Consider the following 21,230-nt stretch of genomic DNA (forward strand, 5'->3'; position numbering starts at 1 on the left):
CTGGCAAAGCTTGTGTCATTGCTGAGAGCGAAAACATAACTATTAACTATAGAGTGTTTTGCTTATGGAGACTTTTCCATTGCAGGCAAATAAGATATAGGAAAAGACTAGCAGATAGAGTTTCATGTTTCATCTTTTCAGATCGTGACCTCAGGAGTGTCATGCCACTTCCATTAATCCTTTTCTCGACTTAAAGATCCCTGTGAATGTGAATAAAGTTGTATTTCAAAAACGAAAGAAAGAGAGAAAGAGAAAACAAAACTCATTCACATTCCGAGTCTGCTTTCTGTCTCACACGTATTACATTTCACAAAACAGATAGAAACAATAGAGCTTATTAAGAAAAACTTGTTTTGAATGGCAAATTAAGCATAATGAAAATACACACGTTTTTACAAGTAGTTATTTTTTACACCAATTGCATATTTTAAACCTTTTTAAACTATGTACTTGTCTCTGCAAAATGTTTTTCTTTTAGCTCATTTGCACCCTATCACCCTGCTATATATTTTTATTTAAAATTTTAATTTGGTCACTTCAGAAACCTGGATAAGCACAGCACCTTGTCTGCGGCCAGGCAGTAACCAATAGGGATGCCTTACCCTGGATATTTATGAGCAATATCAGTGCTGGTTTCTGGGCTGAACAGGCTGATGCATGGGTTGCTCCACATTATGTCTTCTTAGGCAGGGAAAAACTTATTATATTAGAGAAAATATCTTGGCATTCGTCTTTGATACAAATACCTTTTTGGTGCAGTGTAAATCATCAAATAGATATAACAGTTTGTTTCCAGCTTGAAAAATTATATGAAATCAAGAAACAATCCAAGAATCTTTTAATGAAAAGTAAACTCGATCTAATGAAAACTTATTTCTGCCTTTTATCCTTACATACAAATGTATTTGTTTGGCACGGCCTGGTTTTTTGGTAGCAGGGGACCACAAACAAACCATGACAACAGTTTAAAAAAAATACAGATAATAGCAAAGGCAAGTTTTTATCTCCATCCCCCATATCTCTAAATTCAGAAGCACATAAAAAAGGGTGCAGAGTTTATCTCAAATTTTGCTTTATATTGTAAATGCCTTCCTAATATGCACAAACTTATGTATCTAGTATATAAAATCTCTTAAAACATAAAGGACTCAAATGTAGAGCATTAAGGTGGACTGCAATTTTCTATTTCTTAGGTATTACAGCGATCTGGGAATTTATTTTTACAGTCTGAGATGTCAGTATGCCACAGAAGCATGAAAATCTCACCATCTGTATGCTCATGGACAATCTCATCAAGTACACTCAACGACAGACTTAGAATAACAAAATTTAAACGCTATTACTACCGCCTAGCTGTACATACACTCAAATCTACTTTAAATAGCATTCAACCTGAGTTATCATGCTGCTTACCTCAGGCCTAAACCAGTTTATTCCCTTTCAGTGTTTTCTTATCCCCATGAATCCTGCTGTAAACCAGACACATACTATTTGAAATAACATTTGTTTAATTAAATGTGAGGTTACACACAGACTTACATGATTTAATTTGGCCAAGTGCTGATCCATAACCCAGTGAAGGTTCAGGAGTTGAGCAATGGCTTCACCTAGCAGTTTAGCTAATGTGCTGGGCAATGTCCTTCTGGATACGTGTTTCTTGTCAGTGCCAGAAAGCAAGGATATGTTTTAGTTGGAACTCTGTTATAACAGACACTACATAGTTTAGATTAACTCCTTTCAGTAGTACAGCATCAATGTGTTATTGCCTTAACATAAAACATACAGATTATGTAAATCTGTAATAAATACTATTTTGAAGTGTATAGTAATCAAAAATCTTTCAGGGCAGGATGGAATGGAAACTGAGAAATATTGGAGAGTAAACATTCCAACGCTCATTCCTCTGCTTCTCCCTGGCAGAGTGGAGCACTTACAGTAGCTGGGCTGCTAATGCTCCAGCCCCGGGGCTTGCCCTGCGAGTCCTGCCGAGCATGGGCTTCCCGGGAAAGCTAGGGCCAAGAGATCCCCCAGGAGGCATTTCTGCTGTCTCTGCAGACCCTGGTGCACTGTTTGTGAAAGGGAATGATGGTTCCTGATCTGAGAGAAGGCCAGACCTTTTAGTACCTCCTCACAAGGCATACACTGTGTACGTGCAGTCAGGCTTGCAAGGCCAAGCAATCCGAGAGGCAAAAGGCAGTGGTGAAGAGAGGCCACTTGCTTATTGCATGTTTTAGCATTCTGGTCTCTAGTTCCCGTGCAGAGCTGAGAGGCCACTGGAGCCCCTGGAGCCCATCAGTAATTGGCACAGCTCTGCATTTCCCCCATCTCGGCGGCCTGGGCTGGGGTGCGGCAATAGATGGTCTCCGACCGGGCAACCCACGGCGCTGCCGGCTGTGGCCGGGCCTCTGGCGGGAGGGCGCCGGGAGCTCAGCCCGCAGAGCCCGCAGGACTCGCACGCAGAGCTCCTCGCCTCTGCCCCTTGCGGGAGCGCACTGACGGGCTACTGCCAGCCCGTGCGCCGAGGGCGAGCTCCGAAATGTACCACTGATACCCAGCAGCCTGCCAGGTCCCCCGGGTGCCGCCAGCCCCGCCGCGCGGCCCCGCCGGAACTCTCTCTGGGTTACCACCTATGCCGGGTGCGGTGCCGCCTGCTGCGGAGGGGCCGGGTAGCGTTCGGCTTGCCATGCGGCCAGCGAGAAGGAGGGATCGCGGCAGGCAGGCAGGCGGAGGGAAGGAAGGAAGGAGGCCGGGCTGATTAGCATGCAGCAGCGCTCGCAAGCCCGGCTCCATTGTTTTAACACCTCCCCTCTCCTCCGCGCCAATCTGTCACCGTTCAGCAGGCGAACGCTGCTGCCTCGAATGCTGCTCTTCTCAAATGAGACGGATAATTAGCTGCCCCGCACGAATGGCGCACTCTTCTCACCCCTGATTGCTATCACCTTCTTGCTCCTGGCAGTTTTGACACCTCGTAATCAGCCTGCTGCTTTTTCTCTTTTCTTTCCCTATTTCTGATTTTTTTCTCCCCCTTCCTTCTTTTTTTTTCTTTTTTTTTCTTTTTTTTCTTTTTTTTTTTTAATGCAATCCCAGTTGCCATTTGGATTGAGACTCCTCTGTTGAGTTAACCTTGTATGATTGCGGGGGAAAGGGGAGTGTACGGTAGGGAGGGGAAGAAATCGCCTCCTCTGAGTCTCATCTGCTGAGAGAACCATGGGGTGGGGGTAGCAGCATCTCGACTTGATCCTCCACTGCTTTTGTTCGTAAGGGGTAACAGCCTCTCCTGAGCATCCTCTGAATTAATATTATCTCGGATGGGGAAGGATGTGTTGAGCGTGTTGTGTGTTGAGCGACTCCTCCGCTCAGTTAATGAAGAAAAGACTGCATTTCTATTATCTGGTTAGATACAGCCATACGGGGAAGGGATTTTAAAAGCAAGTTCACAAGGCCAGGAAGCTCCTTCTTCCTCCTGGGTAGGCAGGGGAAGGAAGGTAACTTCCTCAGCCTCCTAGAGCGAATTCAGTTTCATGGGAGTCGGAAGAGAGATCTCATTGGAGTGGAGTGCGAGATCGGAGAGGGAACTTTCCTTCTGATTCTAGAGAAATAAGAAATCTCAGTTAATGCTCTGGTGATTTCTGCGAGATTTTTTTAAAAAACAGAGGACTCGTGGAATCTGTCATAGGAGCGTTTTCCTCTCCTCTAACAAGCAGTGACAGTCTAATTACTGGAGCTACGAGCAGCTGTCGAGTTAGCCGGATAGACAGAGCAGCTACATGTGTTCTAGCCGGCCGCCGGCACCGAGCCCTCGCAGCAGGCTGAGGCAGCCGCAGTGTCCCTCAGAGAGCTCCCGATAGGAGCGGGGAGCGGTTTGTTTCCCTGCGAGCGCTGCCTGTGAGCGCGGGGGGCTCACGCGTCGCGCACCGTCAGCGCGGGGCGGGGTGACAATGAACTCGTACGGGAGCCCTGAAACTGCTCCAGCCCCGGGGCTGCCCTGGCGAGCGCTCCGCTGGCCCTGGCGGAGTTGGAATTCGGTAGAACACCTTGGCACGAGTTTGCTGCTCTTCCTGTCCTCTCAAGTTCCTTCCACCATATTTATGATTTTTAATGACATTCTACTTCCCATTTGGATTCAGCCTCCTCTGCCGGGTTGAGCTTGTGTGGAAGAGGGAGGGAAGGGGAGGAATACTGAGCCTCCTCTGGTGAGTGTAATAAAGCAGATGTCCCTGCTGGCAGCAGCAGCCGCCTCCAGGAAAGCTGTACAAGGGGGGCCCGTTCAGGGACCGCACTCGCCTCCCACTTCGAGTCGCTCACAACTGCTTAGCGTGAGATTTATTTATTTATTTATTGTTTATTTAAAAACTAAACTAGTGCTCCTCGCAGTGGTCTGATCGGTGAGCCTATCTGGATGCCCTCAGGCAGCAACAGTTTTACGCACGCAGGATTACACAGCTTCCTAAAATGCAGCACTAGGCAGGAGCCCTCACAGTGGGAGATGGATGGGTTCCGCCGGTCGGCGAGACTTTGGGCAGCCGTGTTTCCCCCACCTCCTGCCGCCCTCCCCGCTGCCCCAGGCTGCCTCCAGCAACAAAGAGCCTTGTGCCTTGTCCCCGCGCGGGGACTCGGGCTCGGCGCAGGGCTCCCGGCTCTGCCAGCTCAAGGGCTCCTGGGGAACCGCATCCACGCGTGGGGGCGGGGGGCACAAACAGATGACTTTATTTTCTTCAAAGGTGATTCGCAGTTTGTGCATCCCTTAATAACGCGAGCTTCTGAGCTCGAATTTCACGGCTGAGAGCACGGGTCGGTGCTGCGTGTCGGGCCGGCTGGAGATGTGCGAATCCCCTCTCTCCTCCCGAGGCTGGAACCTGCGCCTCTGCCGGGCACCACCCCCAGCCGCGCTCTCCGGGGAGGCGCTTCACACCCCGCACGGCGCGGCCCGGCCGAGCATCGCCTCCCCGGCGCTGCGCACCGGCCGCTCCAGAGCTCCGAGGGGTAACAAACTCTCCCTCCAGGTCACGGAGCAGACGTGCTCTGTACAGTGCTGTTTATTACACTACACTCTGCTGACAGCCCGTCACAAACACGACATGTTTAAAATAGAGAAAATAATTGCAGAAAAACCCATTTCTAAAAATTACGCAGCTGTTAATTCTTCCAGAAATTTGTCACCTGCAAACAAATCTTTAAAAAGAAAAGGTGTTGTGCTTTGCTGCTATGAAAATATTAATGCTAATTATCAATAACAGGGCTAAACTCTATATTCAGTTCAAATGCAAAAAGCAAGCACCCTTTATCATTAATTTAAAATACTTGGCAACACCCCTATTTATAAATTTGATATCAGTTAATCCAGAAAATGTGCAAACTTTATCAGACTTCAATGTTTCAACTAAACACAAATTTTAATTGCATTGAGAAAGCCACTATATTTTGGATAAAAATAAATTCACTGAGATTTGGATGATTAAGTTTTCCCCTTTCCTTTCTAGTCTGTACCAGACTTGGGCAATCCATCATAGCAGACCAGAAGGGAAGGCAAATAATCTTCGGTATTATTAGTTTTGGGGAAAATTTAACCTTTTCTATCCTTCATACTTGTTCCCTGAAAGCATTTTTAGTAATTATTAATGCTACAAAGGTACATGAACAAGATAATAATTATTTTTTTATAACATCTAACAGATATTCATAAAATCATTACTGCTGCATTTTGGCAAATGGGTCATTTATATGTTACTTTTGATTACTTGCTTTAGTAAAAAATTCATCTGGGAAAGTCAACCATTCATTTACCACTTAGTAGTGTACAAGCCTATCCTAATTCTGGCACACCTGGATTCAGCTATAATGATAATTTTACAGGAATCTGAATTAAGAGGTTCACTATTTGGAAATTATATAATATAAATGAAAAATGAGGGCCTATTTCTCTTCCTGTTTACTTCAGGGAGAACATAATCACATCACTGGATATTGTCAAAAAAATCCTTGCATTACTCCAATTTTTGCCAGCCAGATTAAGGCATTAATCCTGCAAGTCTATATTCATAAATATAGTCACAACTTCAGGCCTATTCAGGCAAAGATTAATTGGGAAAAAAAAAGTGTTTGACATCACTCTCAAAGTTAATAGTGAAGCATAACAAGCAATAATGTGAATTACAGTACTGAGTGACTTAGTTTCATTTTCCCTTGTCAAAAAACAACTAAAAATGTGCTTATCTGACAAACAATTTCAGTCATGAGTTCTTTTTACAAGAAGTCTTAATTCTTAAACTCTTATCATATCTATTGAATAAAAAAATGTATAAATGTATGCAAAAACAGTGAACCATTGAATTCTCATACATTAAGACTGTACTTTAAAGTGGGAATTGAGATGCCGAAGAAAATCTTCCTTAGATGTTAGAGATGGTGGGAAAACTTCTCGACAGAATTCACATATTCCACACTGATTCAGTTCAGAGTCTGCATATGCTTGTGCCAGCAAATCATTGTCTTGAGGCTGCCAAATGGGCTAAAAGAAACAGAAAATTATTATTGCTGAGGTATACAATATGCTGTAGTTTATATTTATATTAAAAAAATATCTGCCTCTTTAAATTAGGATTGCTTTATACCTGTCTGGCCAGAGATGTTAACTAGAGAGTTCTCATTTAAGAAAAGCAAGATAAGACTTTGTTTTTTTAAAAAGTTCTATAAACACACTATCCTTGCAAATATTTAAAAATATCTTGGTATCTATTAACGATAAATATTGCTATATTGCTATCAGCAGAAGTCTGTAATATCAGTCTGGTACATACTTAAGATTTTCTTTCAGTATTTTACTGAAGAAGTCATAATACACAATAGCCATTTAGCAGAAATGAGAAAATACATTTTTACCTTAGAATAAAATGTTTCTTCTACAGAGTTAATATGATTCATATTTTATTTCCATTCTTATTCACATATAACTTGTTTTCAGTTTACTTCCAAAATAACTACCATGTCATGGCTTAAGGTACTTATTTGCTCTGGCTGCCTTTTAGTATAAATGTGTCACAAATAATCTTGTTTGGGATTCCTCCTGCTATGACAGTGTCAAACTCACTGGAATCATTCTGAATATCTATCCATGCATTCTATCCATATAAACTACATTGGATTTGGTTCAGCAGCTGCACTGCTCTTGGTCCCTGAGCTAGTTAGTTTCAAGCCAGCAAGTCTGTTTATTCAACATTGGAATTCAAGGCACTTGAGCCCAGAGTCTAAGTGTATACTATTTTGAATCGTACCAACTAGGAATCAAAAAGTCTTCTATCAGTTTTCAAAGTTAAAACTTTAGTTTCATAACTTTAGTATTAGCAACCCAAGATCAAATAGTTACATTATATGTCCCGGACAATGAGGTTTTGAGTCAAATAAAAACCAAATGCATCCTGTGGTGAGAACGAAGTAGAAAGAATGGCAGCAAGCTGCTGTGAGCTCTATGTGGGGATGGAACTTAGAAGAGAGTGTGCCCTACAGGGTTTTTTTTGGCTCAGTCTTTTCCTCTTTTTTCACTCATACATGGGTTGGAAGGCAAGGAAGAATACAAAGTAATTTCTTTAGAAGTTTTAAATTTCTTGCTACTGATACCCAAGATTTTTAATTTTCAGCACTTCTTTAAATTTCATCACGCCAAATAGTTAGAATCTATTGTTTATTTCTCCCACAGCAACCCACTGTACAACTAAGCCGACTTTCACAGCATTTAAACCTTCTGTTTAAACCACCCTGAACTTCTTGGGAGTCAATTTCCTGGCCCATTCTGTATTTAAACAGTGTTTAGCTTATCACATAGCAATAGCAGACTTACTGTCTTTCATTATGGTCAGCAATCCATATAATTAAATTGACTAATTAGTAATTAAGTGCAATCACACCACTTTTTTCAGCTCAAAGAGTCTACTTATTGTATGTTGTTGGTGTAAATTGCATATTAAATCTATCTAGACACTGACACACTTAAACAAGTTAACACACTTAAACACACTCCATGAATGTGTTTAGAATTATTTGTTTCTGATATGATGTAAAGCCCCGTTTGAAAAAAAGATAAAATAGTATTGTAAAAACTATTTGGCATCTTGGAAACATAACAAGGGGAGGTACCCATCCAGCAACCCACACACGCAGGCACTTAACTTCCATTTCTTGAGCGTTAAGCTTGTGCTTAATATCCTTGTCAGAACAGAGATCTATTTAAACACACATTCCATTTCAAAAACATTAATATTGAGATTAATAGACTACTGAATTGCTTTTAAAATCATGAACAGACTTAGAAGTATTTTTGGTGGAAACAACTCCCTCAAACTGCAAATACCAATAAACATGTGCATCTATATGAAAGTCTCAGCTAAATGTAGTCTGTAAAATCCTAGGTTCACTAATATCCATGTTTATTTTAATCTACTGCTCTTTTCAGTCACGTTTTTTTTTTAAATTACATTCTAAGAAAACAGTACTGATTTTTTAGATTTAGTATCCACATAGAAGGAAAGAGCTAAATTTATTACACCAACTGAGAGCAGTTCCAAGAACTTGCTGTTGCCAAATCTATTGCATTTATGGGGTTTTCCATTTTATAAGTTAACATATGTAGTAAATACTTGAAAGTTTTATCTACACTAGGAAAAAAAAAAAGAGGTATATAATTCTTTCCTTTTTGGCTTTTCCTTCATTTTTGGAAGGGATGATAGAAGCTGTAAGCAGCATAACCACCCCCTAGAAAGGTGGTAAAAATACTAAGAACAAGTTTATACATAAATTTTGCTAAGGTTAACACAGTGAAAAGGGCATGTATACAAGTAACTTTAAAAAAAGTACTCTTTTAATCTACATATATATTATCTGTGACCAAATCTTTAGCTAAACTTACAGTCAGAGAAAACCTCTAGAGCTGAGTCCAATTAATTGGGAAAAATACTTAAAACCTAGTTTGAAAGCCGCTGAATAAAGGTGATGGATATTTAAATATACTGATATACACAGATGTACATTTAACAGATTCTCAAGCAATACTGGCTTGTTTTAAGCAAACTTCTGAATAAGAAATAACATTTTAATCAATGCAGTGCTATTGTAGATATGACTTTCAAATACTTAACAGTTCACCATTAGCTTTCTTTTTCTCTGCGTGCTAGCATTAGTACATTTTTCTCCACAAAACAGATCACTCACATTTTAAATGCTGGCTCCAAATTAATTTCCTTATTTTGCAGAAATACCAGTGGTCAAGGGCTTGCTGCTATTCAACCACTGTTCTGTACTTTTTTAAGCTGCAGACTCCCCTATCAATTTATAAGCACATACCAGCTGTTTCACTTGCTGTAATGTACAATGCAGGGTGCCATCTATTGAAAAATGAATACACAGACTAACTAGTAAAAGAACAGGCTGGAGAGGGAATACAAAAAAGGAGGATAGTAACAAGCAATGGAGTGAATTCTTTGCAGTTCCACAGGAATTCTACTAGCTGTAAAATAAATGTGGTAATTTGTTTAACTTAGTCACAACTTTAACGGGGGATCCAATGAAAAATACAATAAAAACTGTAATTAATAAGTTGGTAAAGAATTGAGATCTCCTACATTACAAATAGATATTTAAAATAGCTTTTGAAAAATCAAGCTTATAGCAGCAATCTTTCAACGCTTTAAAATTTTCACTCAAAAAGTGGTTTGCAATAGAAAATTAAACTAGATTGGGTAAATTTTTAGTAGAAGAAAACATTAAAGCTATAATGGCCTACAACACTTTCTAAATGCTGGTTTTGCAAGTCATCCAGTGACCAAATGGAGAGGTAAAGCTCTTCTGCTGCATGTACCTTGTCATTAGGAAAGAACATAAACTTCATCCATGTAAATGGTTAAAATAGGTGAATTCCACCCTCACAGAATTCCAAATTATCACTATTTGCTTATTCTTGAAAATCTGTCCTTTCACAAGGTACTAGAAAACCCACAGAAATAAAAAACCAAACAAACACTAAATCAGTCTATAAAGCTCCATAATTTTGCGAGCTTTCATCTGAGACAGGATGTTTCACAAAAGAGGGAAAGTATTCAGAGACACGAGTGTCAGAACACGCCAATATGTTTTACTGCATTACAGCTACTGGGCCTTGTTTTCAGAAGCTCTCATGGACTTCAGGCTGTAAGTGAAATTTAAGCCCAAATTACATACATAAACCTATAATAAAGTATTTTAGTGATCTTTCCTTCATTCAAAAAAATAATTCCTACAATGACAAAAATTTAAGCTTCTTAGAGCAGAGGAATAGGATGTTGTTGATACCTCATATTGAGGAAAAAAGTAGCTTTTTTTTCATAGTGGAAGTATTTATCTGTTTAGCTTTTTAATTGGTTCATTTTTCCAATTCTCTGCTGTACATGAAAAACAATTAAAACAAATGTGTGCCCTATACAACTGAGATCAAGGGTAGAAAGAAAGCAATCTAGGGGGCAATTTAGGATTAATAACAGCTTTGAAATAGATATAGAAGCAATTAATATCTAGATGAACTGAAATTTGTAAAAACATCCAGTGCTTATGTCTGCTTATATTCTTGATATTTCACTGGGAAAGCATCTTGAACACATTCTGCAGTATTAGGAAGAAGAAATGACAAGAGACATTGTCTTAAAAACAGACTGATCAGCTTTCTTAGAGAATATATTAATCTAGTCTCAAAGATCTTTGCAAAATATGTGTCTGAATCATTATAATTTTTTGAAATGTAGAATATTTATAGAAAGATACCTGATGAGGACCTCTGACAGTTGTTCCAGCAGCTTCTAAAGAAAAAATGACTTCAGGTACACCCTGGTTTGTGTGCTTAGGTACAAATGTGAAACCACTGTCTGTTTTTTTTAAACATGGTTTGTCACAGATATTTTCTATGGGCATCTTTGCATGATCTGAGAGGTTTGTTTTGTCAACAGTGGTTAAACTGTGTAAAGCTGAGGCCATGAGATCAATGCCATGAGCTTCAAATGAGTTAGGTTCCAATTTACTGAGGTTAACAGCACGGTCTCTGTGCTCCAGGTTAAAATGATGATCTTGAAGCATGTTTTCAGATATACCAGCACAAGGAACTGTTGGTTTTTCCTGAGTGCTCTGCAAGAAAGCAGAGTCATTGTCTGTAGGTGGAAACTTGACATTAAATTTAGAAAGTGATTCTACAGAGTTGTTGTCCTCATCTTGGCCCACTCCTCTTGGTGTGATAGATGTGATGCATGATGCACCTCTATTTATATCCTTTATAACCCGAGGCTTAAAAAGCTCTTCTGCTTGTTCATCAGTTTTATCTGTGCACTGTATCGGCATGGAAAACTGTATTTCTGTGAAGAAAGAATGGAGAAAATATTTAACAGTCCATTGAAATATAGTCATTAAAAATGTGGTGTTGGTGTATGTATTTTTTTTCTTACTTCCCTGCTTTTTTAACTGTTTATTTTCTCTTTAAAATCAGATTGAGTTGTAGTTCTCTTTCACAAACATCAGTTCTGACACAAAAACTATCAGAACAGAAATAGAAGGAAATACTCCCTTCCAGTAATTATATTTCTCTTTGATTCATGGCTATAAACATTTTCATTTTATTGAAAATTATGTTGTCCCATACTCTTAACACATACTTGCATATTCACTGAAGTGTTCTGGCAGAAATAGAAGCTGGAACCCAAACCACTTCACACAGTGCCAAGAACATGCAAGGCACCATGAGCACGATTTTAGAAGGTATTCAGGTACCCAACTCCCACTGGTTTCCAAATTAGTTAAATATTTAAACTGAATAGCTATTCAGAAATGGGACCATGTTTTCCCTTTGTTTTGAGAATTCACCCTTCATTTTTGGCACTATATTAATAAAAACGGTAATGGTTACTCCTAACCAGGTCAGAGAGTAACTTAGGTAAAAAACTGATTGTACAGCAGCCTTCTGGCAGTGGAACATGGAAGTAACAAATCAAACATTAAATCTATATAGCTTTTGTCATGTATACCTTTACACACAGGTGATTTAAGCACTTTTTTTATTATCTATAATGCTTACATAATGTATGGATTATCACACAGTTGAGTTAGGCACTTTGCTGGGAATCAAAACCATTCTTGTAAAGTAAGTTGCCAAACACACTTCCCCCAAAATTCCCACCCTCAAATAATAACGTTATTAGCATACAATCAGACTACCACAATACAGTTCAGAGCAATTTGAAGCAAGGAGATACCTGCTAATGCTTCATGTAACAAAACTTCAGTAATGGATGACCTAAATTAAAATCAAATGCTGAAATCAGCACCTTTTGCTTCAGCTGTGTGCATTTGGCAGGTGTTTATTGAAATCACTTAATATATTGAGTCTGATCCTACTATTAAGGAAAGTTAGTAGAGAATACCCATAGTATTACATTGTATTACCCAGAGCTTACATTGTATTAAAGGTAAGCATTAGCAGAACTGGCCATTCGGGATCTCTCACAGTTTCAAAAATATCAAGCCTTCCCTATGTCTTCAGGAAGTATTGGATTAAGCTCTTGTCCCATATAAGAAAAGAGTATTTAAAAGTCTGCACAAGGAAGTCTAGAAACGAAGTCCTCTGACTCTCCTCAGTCCTGCAGTTTTCCTCTAACAGATATGGGGCTAGAGGCATTCATAGCAGACATCTTTTGAACTGACAGCTAAATTAAAAGCAAGCAAGTGCTGTCATTCACACAGTATGATGGGATATCACATGTAGTAAGTGCCTGCCTCTCACTCCAAGGGACAAAACAATTACAAGAGCCATTGATGTGATGACTGTCTTTTATAGCATGTGATTTGGAGCATTCGTCATAGAATGCCAAAACTGGCGGTGCGTTTTCTTGGTGAAATACTGAGCACCATGTGAACAGACTTGAAAAAGGCAGATGGTAAACAGTGGAAGTACTTCTATGTATGTGTAATTTGCAGTATTTTCAAATATAAAGCAAAGCTTTCAAACAGTTGAATCACAATAAGAGCTTAAGTATGATATTACCAGTTTCAGGTTCTGGCTTTATCTTAAATATACTCAGTTGGTCTGTTTGTTCTCTGGCTAGCATACATATTCGATGACACTCTTCTTTCATGTCCTGGAAAATAGTCTCCAGATTCTCTCTGGAAGATCAAAATTGTAAATTAAAGAGTCAACCAATTCAGCTTGTTGTGACCTTTAATCTAGTCACACCCACAAACGAGAGAAAAACAATAGTATAAGCTACTTTTCTTGGATATCTTGCTCCTCAACATATGTATACATATTTTTTGTTCTCCTCAGTAAAAGCAAGCAGAAAAAAAGAAAAGGAAATGTTGTCAAAGAGTTGTTTAGTCATATCATACACATATATATCTGAACATAGGAACTGACCCTGCAAGGACCACCCCCAAAAATCCAGCGTTTCAGTTCTTTTAGTCTTTCAGGTATTTTGTGGAAGAGTTTATCTTTCCCAAGGGTACTGTTTCCGCCTCAGTTCTAGGGAAAATAAGATGCTGCCACTATGAACATTGTTTGCTGTCATTGCCAGTGCACTCCAGACTGCAGAAGAAGGAACACACAAGCATTTGTTATGGCTCTTTCCTTCTCTGTCTACCTGGCATTTTGGGGAGGAGTTTGTCAACTCATGCCCTCTGGTTTCATACAATATGATATAACTTTTCTTTTTATTCTGAGACATTTATTGTATTATGTATTTTCCAGAGTATCATATGGGAATGTGATATTTAGTTATCTGCACTGAGAATGGTAAAAATAGTTCATGCTGGTGTGAGTTTCTGCAAAGGCACTGTTATTTAGTTACTGATGCTTCCATAGAATTCCACTGTGGAATTTTGATAAACTTGCTGAGTAATTTATATTTTTAAACACAATATAATGGATTTTATAAAATGAACTTCAAAGATGAAAAAGTCAAGTTGTCTTCTCTTTTGCATCTTTTCATCAAAAGATCTCAAAAGGGATTTTTCTTTAATCCAGTGAATTGGTTTTTTATTGCTTATTCATACAGCAATCTGACTGTATTCCTACTTCTGTTGTGTTTCTCTTTCTGAAGACACAAATGTCTATTTGTATCTCATTTGAAAAAAATATGTACAGAAGTAGTTAAAATTATTACTGTTAACACATTCTGATGATTTTCCAGAAGTTTTGATAAATAAGAAATAGAAAAAAAAAATAAAGGTTCTATTCAGAACTTTAAAATATAGCTATGATTAGATGAAGCAGTCTTAATTTGCTAGACATTTGTGATACTATAATCTTAATCTATAAGATTACTAGCAATCTTACCAGTCGCATACCTCCTTCCAAGAAAACAGTAAAGTAAGGAAGCTATTTGAGAGCAGAGGGACAGAAGACAGGTAAAAGTTTTTAATTTTTTAGATATAAATCAAAAAGACAGGTCTTTCTCACATTACAGTCTTATTTCCTCTCTTTCTTATCATAAAAAGAGTAGTGAGCCAGACTAAAGATCCATGTGGTTCACCTAGCCTAAGTATGGGAGTGGTCAAAAGCAGATGCCTAGGCAAGAGAATAAAAAGAAAGCAAGAAATTGATACTTTCCCTTAATAACTCCCCTAATATCACCTTAGAGAATCTTCTATTTGACTGCAGCAAAGTTGTTAAAAGTGGCATTACTGGCCATCCTATGAAAAATACAAACCTAAGACTTTGTTCAATATTTTTCTGAAATCACTGGCAGAAGAGGAAATCTACAGCTTTTGATGCCTTGGCCATAGCAGGGGCTTGCTGCCTTTGGCTTACAGATAAACTTCATTTCAAACTATCCCATTTGGGATGGATCAGGCCAAGAATTATTTCTTCATGCTGCCTATCAGAGAGCTTCCTGGCAGCACAGCAGGCTCTGTGCTGTGCTGCCATCAGTTAATCCATAATGGCTGTACATTCCTGCCCCGAAGAGTTAATGCAAGGCAGTGAATGCTTATGCAAACCCCAGCATTAACACCCACTGCCGTTTCCTGGAGTTTAACCTCCTGCTGAACCGAGTGGATATCTTCCTCCCTCCCAGCTTAGCCCTCCATACTTGTAAAGACCCAGCTATGCTTCCACATAGCTGTTGGCTCTATTATCTTCCTGCATTAACTCTTTGACCTTCGATGCTGCCCCCTCCCTACTCCCTGCCCAGCCAGTTCTTAATGCACTGTGCAGAAAAGAGGGCAATAGCTGGCCTTACTCAATTGCAGAAAAGCCAAAAGCAAATTTGAAAAATGCTGCAGAAGTATTTACCTTTCAGGTGAAATACCAGAGATCCCTAGAGATAATTCAGGCTTATCTGGAACAACTTTCTTACTTTTCACCTTGAAGTAAAAGATGAAAATATTGAGCACGTTAGCGTATTAATTTTGCGCTTCACCTTGATATGAATAAAAATGTCATGGAGTCCTTCACCTAGTCCTGTTGAAAGCTCTCAAAGCATTGTCAAAATGACAAAAGCAGTTTGTGTGAAATTCCTAGTTCCTTTTAGGTTCACTTATTAACTCAGTGTGGCATTTCTCTGCTCATACTCCCTTGAAATGGAACTAGTTCTAAGAATATTGCTTGATTGTAATTAGTTTTCAGTCATGTATAAGGTAAGGTTCAGTCTTTTGTATAAGCTTGTTACCAAGCTATTTTACCTCTTAAAAATCAATTTATTCACTGAAAATTTCAATGAACACATCGGAAGCTAATATGTCAGGAGTTCTAGCAGTTTTTAAAATAAGTTATTAACTTTGACTACCACCGTGTGGTTCACTCCAGTATTACATAGTGTTACATCTGCCAGGCATTAAGGGAAGTTTTCATAATAACCAGTCACTAAGCTGCAGTTCCACTAGAGCTACATTACCAGATGGCCTGAGTAGTTCATATGTGCTCCAAGTCAGACACGAACTTGAGCACGCCTGCCAAATCAGCTGATTTCAAAGATGTGTAAGCTCAGAAATCTGTATAAGCTGATCCATTGCCTATAACCACAGGCATGTCTTACCTGTAAGGCTGAAGTGCAGCTGCAGCTCCTGCAGATTCATTTGAGCTGCCTTACACCCAGCAACACAGGATACAAGTCCTTGCTACAGTAAACTAAGCAATGCTTAGGAGGTCTAATAGCAACAAGTTCTGTGTTGCTGCGCTCTTATGCTCACCTGTGTTCACTTTAAATTAGGCAGCTAATATGTGTATATGTGGTTAGATTCACATCAATGACTGCACTCTAGCTATCCCACAAGGACAGAATAGCACCCTGGATGCTATTCTGCAATAAAAATAGGGAGCTAATCTGGAGTTTTGACAAATATGATAATTTTCAATACATACCATAAAATAATTAACATACCAACTAACCAATAAGTATTTAATGGTGTTCCCTATGTGCTTTGTATAATTTGACAATTTCCTAGTAATTATAGAATGATGACATTTAAAATAAATTTTTCAGAATAATTAGTATGAATTCCAAACATTTCATGTTTGAAAGCAGTAATAATTTACAAATGTTTGTCTTTATTTTATCTCTACTTGGTTTCTTATCTTACCTCCCTTTTATACGCTGGCTTCTGTATACCCTTTTGTGCTTCATTTAATTCTTGCAATTTGCTTTCCAGATTTCTTATTTTATCATCTTGATTGGAAATAATAGATAAAAGCTTCCTTTCCTTTTGATTGCTTTTGTCCTCAAGTTGCTTCAATTTCATGCTCTCACTGTCTAACTGTTCCTAAAAAATAATTTTAGAAACACCAGTACAATTAATAAATTTGAGGCTTGTGGAATATCATTATTCAGCAGTCTATAATAAGCTAAATGTATGTTTTGCATCACAAGTAAGCATCAGTCTTGTTTATTACATTAATAATTTTCAATTGATAGTGAAGACCTTCTACCACCACACATAGCTGTAACTCGTCATAGGTGATTACTCAAAACAACTGTATCTTTCTCAAAGTCATATTCATGTTTATACAAAATCAAGATACTTTCTTGATTCACTTACTATATCATTTACATTAACATTTTATGTATAATATTTTGCATATATGATACATAAAATAGTATTTAATTAATTTCAATCTTATACCATTTTGAACATGTTGATAATTCTGCAAATTGAGCAAACCCAAGAACACAATCACACAATCACAGAATCCTAGATTATCTCCAATTGGAAGGGACCCATAAGGATCATTGAGTCCAGCTCCCTGCTCCTCGCAGGACTACCTAAACCTAAACCACAGAACTTAGAGCATTGTCCAGAGAGGCTCAGTGCCATGACATCTCCCCTGGAGAGCCTGTTCCAGTGACCAGCAACGGTCTCAGTGAAGGACCCTTTCCTAATGTCCAGCCTGAGCTTCCCCTAATGTGACTTCATGTCCTGTCACTGCTCACCAGAGAGGAGAGGAGAGCAGCACCTCCGCATCCATCGCTGCCCTTGAGGGAGTCAACTGCGATGAGGTCACCCCTGAGCCTTCTCTTTTCCAGGCTCAACAAACAAGTGACCTCAGCTGCTCCTCCTAATTCTTGCCTTTAAACCTTTTCACCATCTTGGTCACCCTCCTGTGGACATGCTCCAATAGTCTGATGTCCTTTTTGTGGCACCCAGAACTGCACACAGTGCTCGAGGTGGGGCTACAGCACTGCAGAGCAGAGCGGGACAATCCCATCCCTTGCCTGGCTGGCGATGCGGTGCCTGATGCCTCCCAGGACAGAGCTGGCCCTTTTGGCTGCCAAGGGACACTGTGGACTCCTATCAAATTGCCAGCAACCCAAACTGCAGGTCTCTTTCTGTAGGGCTGCTCTCCCTCCTCCAATCCTCCAATCTTTATGTATAACCAGGATTGTATTGCAAATATTTCAGTCCTATAAAGATTTGTGGAAAAAGCGCTGGCTGCTCCCACTTCGATGATCCATCTAGGAATTCATGGAACTTTTAACTATATGGGATTTTTGTGGAATAAAGAAGAAAATAACAAACAAAATTTTTTAATATGTTGAAAGATAGTAATTGCAAAAATTTTCAAGAAACAACCAACAGTTAAAAACTGCTACTATGAAAACCTTATGGTTGTTAGTTTATGCAATCTAGGGAACTGTATCAAGTGTCACAGAAAGTGTCCCCAAGCCCCATGATTGTCTCTGCAAGAGAAGTAAGCCCAAAGGGTTAACTCTTAAAGAAGAATGTATGAGAATATAGTCTGTAGACAGGGAGGGTAAGATGAAGAGGAAAGGAGCAACCATGTGCTTTTTCAAGATCTTTTGTTTTATTTTCAAATGGAACTTACATAGGGTGAGGTTGTGCATTTGGAGATCAGATGGGTAGGGGCTACCCTGCTAGACAAAGACAGCCATGCAGTAGTAAGAGCTTCAATGCAACTCCAGACCTGGGTTGCATCTTGAAGGTCCAGATTAAGCCTCTTCTGCTCAGCGACTTCAAAACATTGTCTAAAAATGGCATGTTTCAATCCCAGCAGAACTCCTTAATCCTAACTCTACTATGCTTTGCATTTCTGACAGGTCAAATTCAATTTCCCATTTAAACATAAAGTAAGGAGATACAGCTTCTCCTGTGTTTTCCTTCATAATTTGCTGGAAATCCAAACACCTAAGAAAAAGCTTTCATCAAAGATAGTACTTGCCCTTGAGACACAATTGTATCTTAAGGACAGTAAAATAACTCACTGAGCCTTTGATACAGCATAATTTATCTCTCTAATTCACATGTGGGTTTACAAAGGCCCTCAGATAACTGGAAACCCTGAAGAAATGGCCAGCAGTTCTCCCCCATTTCTCCTACATCTGCAGGAAGCGAGGACAAGATTTAAACAAGCAGGGAAGAAAGCCACATGAGAAGAGCCATGTTACAGTGAAGACATATCAGTATATGCTGATGGAAATCATCATTCCTGTGCACCATCAGGATACCAGGCAAAACACTGGAGAAGCAATTACACCTTTTGGGATCTTTCAGTAACACAACCCTTCATAGCTTGATGATCTTAAGATTTCTAATACTGTGCCTGGCAGTTTGCAATGATGTGGTAACCCTTCTAAACTGGCTGAAAATTACAAAGCTAATGCTTGATAAGCTTCATAAACTTTATACATTTTATAAATATGTCACACAGGTCTTTTAAGCATTATGGTATTAGCTGTCAGCAAAGTGGTCATGTATATATTATGAACAAATCAGTATCTTTTCTTTTGCAGAGGCTTCATAGGATCAGAGGATAATTGAAATTGGAAGGGACTTCCAGGATTCTCTAGCTTCTAAACAAATCAGGGTCAGTTACAATGTCTGATCAGGTTACTCAATTTAAACTTGAATTTCTCAAGGATGAAGACTGCACTTTTCCCATGCCTGGCTGTCCTCATGGTGAAATGTTTTCCGCTATGTTCAGTCTGAACCTTTCCTGTTTCATCTGCCCGTTGTCTCTTATCCTCCTGCCATGCACTGATGCCTTAAGTTTTAACTTTCATATTTTCCAGATTCTGCACTGTATTAGTATGTAACTCTGAACTTCATATAAAGTGTTAGCAAGTTCTCTTCACAGTTTTGTTAAACAAAACAATCCTTTTCCAGCCTGAGAACCGAGGACACCGTTGTAGCTTCAGGCCCAAAAAGTGTAAACAATGGCAAATTGAGGAGAGCAATCTGGGAGGATGGGACTTCATAACCTGAAGCTGTAATTGGACAATTAACTCAAATATGTAAATGGACCAAAACTTAAAAAAGTGTGAAAACTCGTGGTTGGGATCCACCTTGGGTGGAGCCACGGCCGGGCTCGTGGACTGCCCAAGGTGTATCCTTTACAGGCCTTTTAATAAACACCTACTTTACTCTTTAACACTGTCTAGCCTCTGTCCTAGGCAACCTCTCTAGGCATCAACAACACCATTAAGAGCCTGGCTCCATCTGCCTGATAACCTGAATATAGGTATTGGAATGCTGTTCACTTTCCCCAAAGCCACCTTCGGGGAAAGGTTGGACAAGAGCAGATTTTGCACCTTCTCATGGGATATGTACTCTAGCCCCCAGTTAGCTCAGTGGGGCTTCTGCTGAATTCACTGTAGTTTGTCAATGTTTTTCCCATACTGGAGGTCCCTAAGCCCAGTGTATTATTCCAAATGCAGTTCAGTGAACACTGAATAGAGGGAGATACTCACTTCCCTGGGTGTGCTAGCTGTGCTCCTGTTAATACAACACAGGGAGCTGTTACCCTTCTTTTCTGTCAGGACACGCTCCTGGCTCATGCTCAGCTTGCTGTCTAACAAGATCCCAGCCCTTTTCCAGCAGAGCTGCTCCACAGCCAGTCAGCCCTCAGACTGTACTGCAGCAAAGGCAGGTCCCTTTATTTTTCCCTAATGTGTGCTATAATGGTCTATATTTCAGTGGCTTCCTAAAACAAACAAATGGTCAGGTAGTTTCAAGAAAAAACACAATTCAACTGATGAATTATTCAACTGATGACTACTATAAATGGTCTCAAGGAATATTAACTGCGACTTTTAACAGTTTCCCCACAAACTCTTCTTTATTATTGGGTAGAGATAGATTAAACAGATGAAGCAATAGGATAAAAGGCTTTCAATACCAGAATTTCTTATATCTTATATTAGGGCCTAATCCTGCTGCATACACCGTACCAGCAGCAAATAACAGCTACATGCACAATATTATCAGCCACCAAAAAAATCAAGTCCAGCTTTCTTTGCATTAAAGACAGGAAACAAAGTGACACTAATGAAGCTGGTATGGACTGGAACATGGAACTCCACAAGACTGCTGCAGTAGCTGCTCTTGGTTACATAAGTAATTTTAGCCCTATAATTTAGAACACAAAGATGGCTACTATATGTCTGCCATTCCTCTGCCTATGTTCTGCACAAAAGAGCTAAACATTTATTGTAGGATGAAGAGTTTTGAAATGTATAATATTTGTATCATTCATCCTTGACACACAGTTTCTTCCTCCTTTTTATGGCACAAGAAACTCTTGACAAACCAATTCCAGACAGTGTTTAATACTGAGGTTCTTGAACCAGCAACATGGGAACATAAGCATGTTTTCTTGTCACAGGAGCTGACTTTAGCTTCATGTCTTATTAAGTTCACAAAGATTCTGATATCTGTTCTAAAAAGTAGAAGCTTGACATCATCTCATCTCTAAGGTTTTTGGTTTGCTGCACAGCTTTGGC

At 39.4% G+C, this 21,230-nt stretch overlaps 1 protein-coding gene across 2 annotated transcripts in view; it reads right to left on the bottom strand.

Moving 5' to 3' along the window:
• Positions 1–4,279: 4,279 nt before the first annotated feature.
• The window catches only part of TANK (TRAF family member associated NFKB activator), a 29,132-nt gene continuing 12,181 nt past the window's right edge, over positions 4,280–21,230 (bottom strand). Inside the window, exons 5-9 of one of the 2 annotated variants that reach the window (XM_058809814.1) lie at positions 16,576–16,755; positions 15,290–15,360; positions 13,046–13,164; positions 10,783–11,363; positions 4,280–6,508 (exon numbers count right to left, since the gene is read on the bottom strand). In XM_058809814.1, coding sequence (XP_058665797.1) covers positions 6,341–6,508; positions 10,783–11,363; positions 13,046–13,164; positions 15,290–15,360; positions 16,576–16,755 — 1,119 coding nt within the window. In that variant the 3' untranslated portion in view covers positions 4,280–6,340. The remainder of the gene's footprint in view (positions 6,509–10,782; positions 11,364–13,045; positions 13,165–15,289; positions 15,361–16,575; positions 16,756–21,230) is intronic. The other variant, XM_058809813.1, reaches the window with a different exon arrangement.

Source organism: Ammospiza caudacuta, chromosome 8 (genome assembly GCF_027887145.1).
Source record: "Ammospiza caudacuta isolate bAmmCau1 chromosome 8, bAmmCau1.pri, whole genome shotgun sequence".
Classification (NCBI taxonomy): domain Eukaryota; kingdom Metazoa; phylum Chordata; class Aves; order Passeriformes; family Passerellidae; genus Ammospiza; species Ammospiza caudacuta.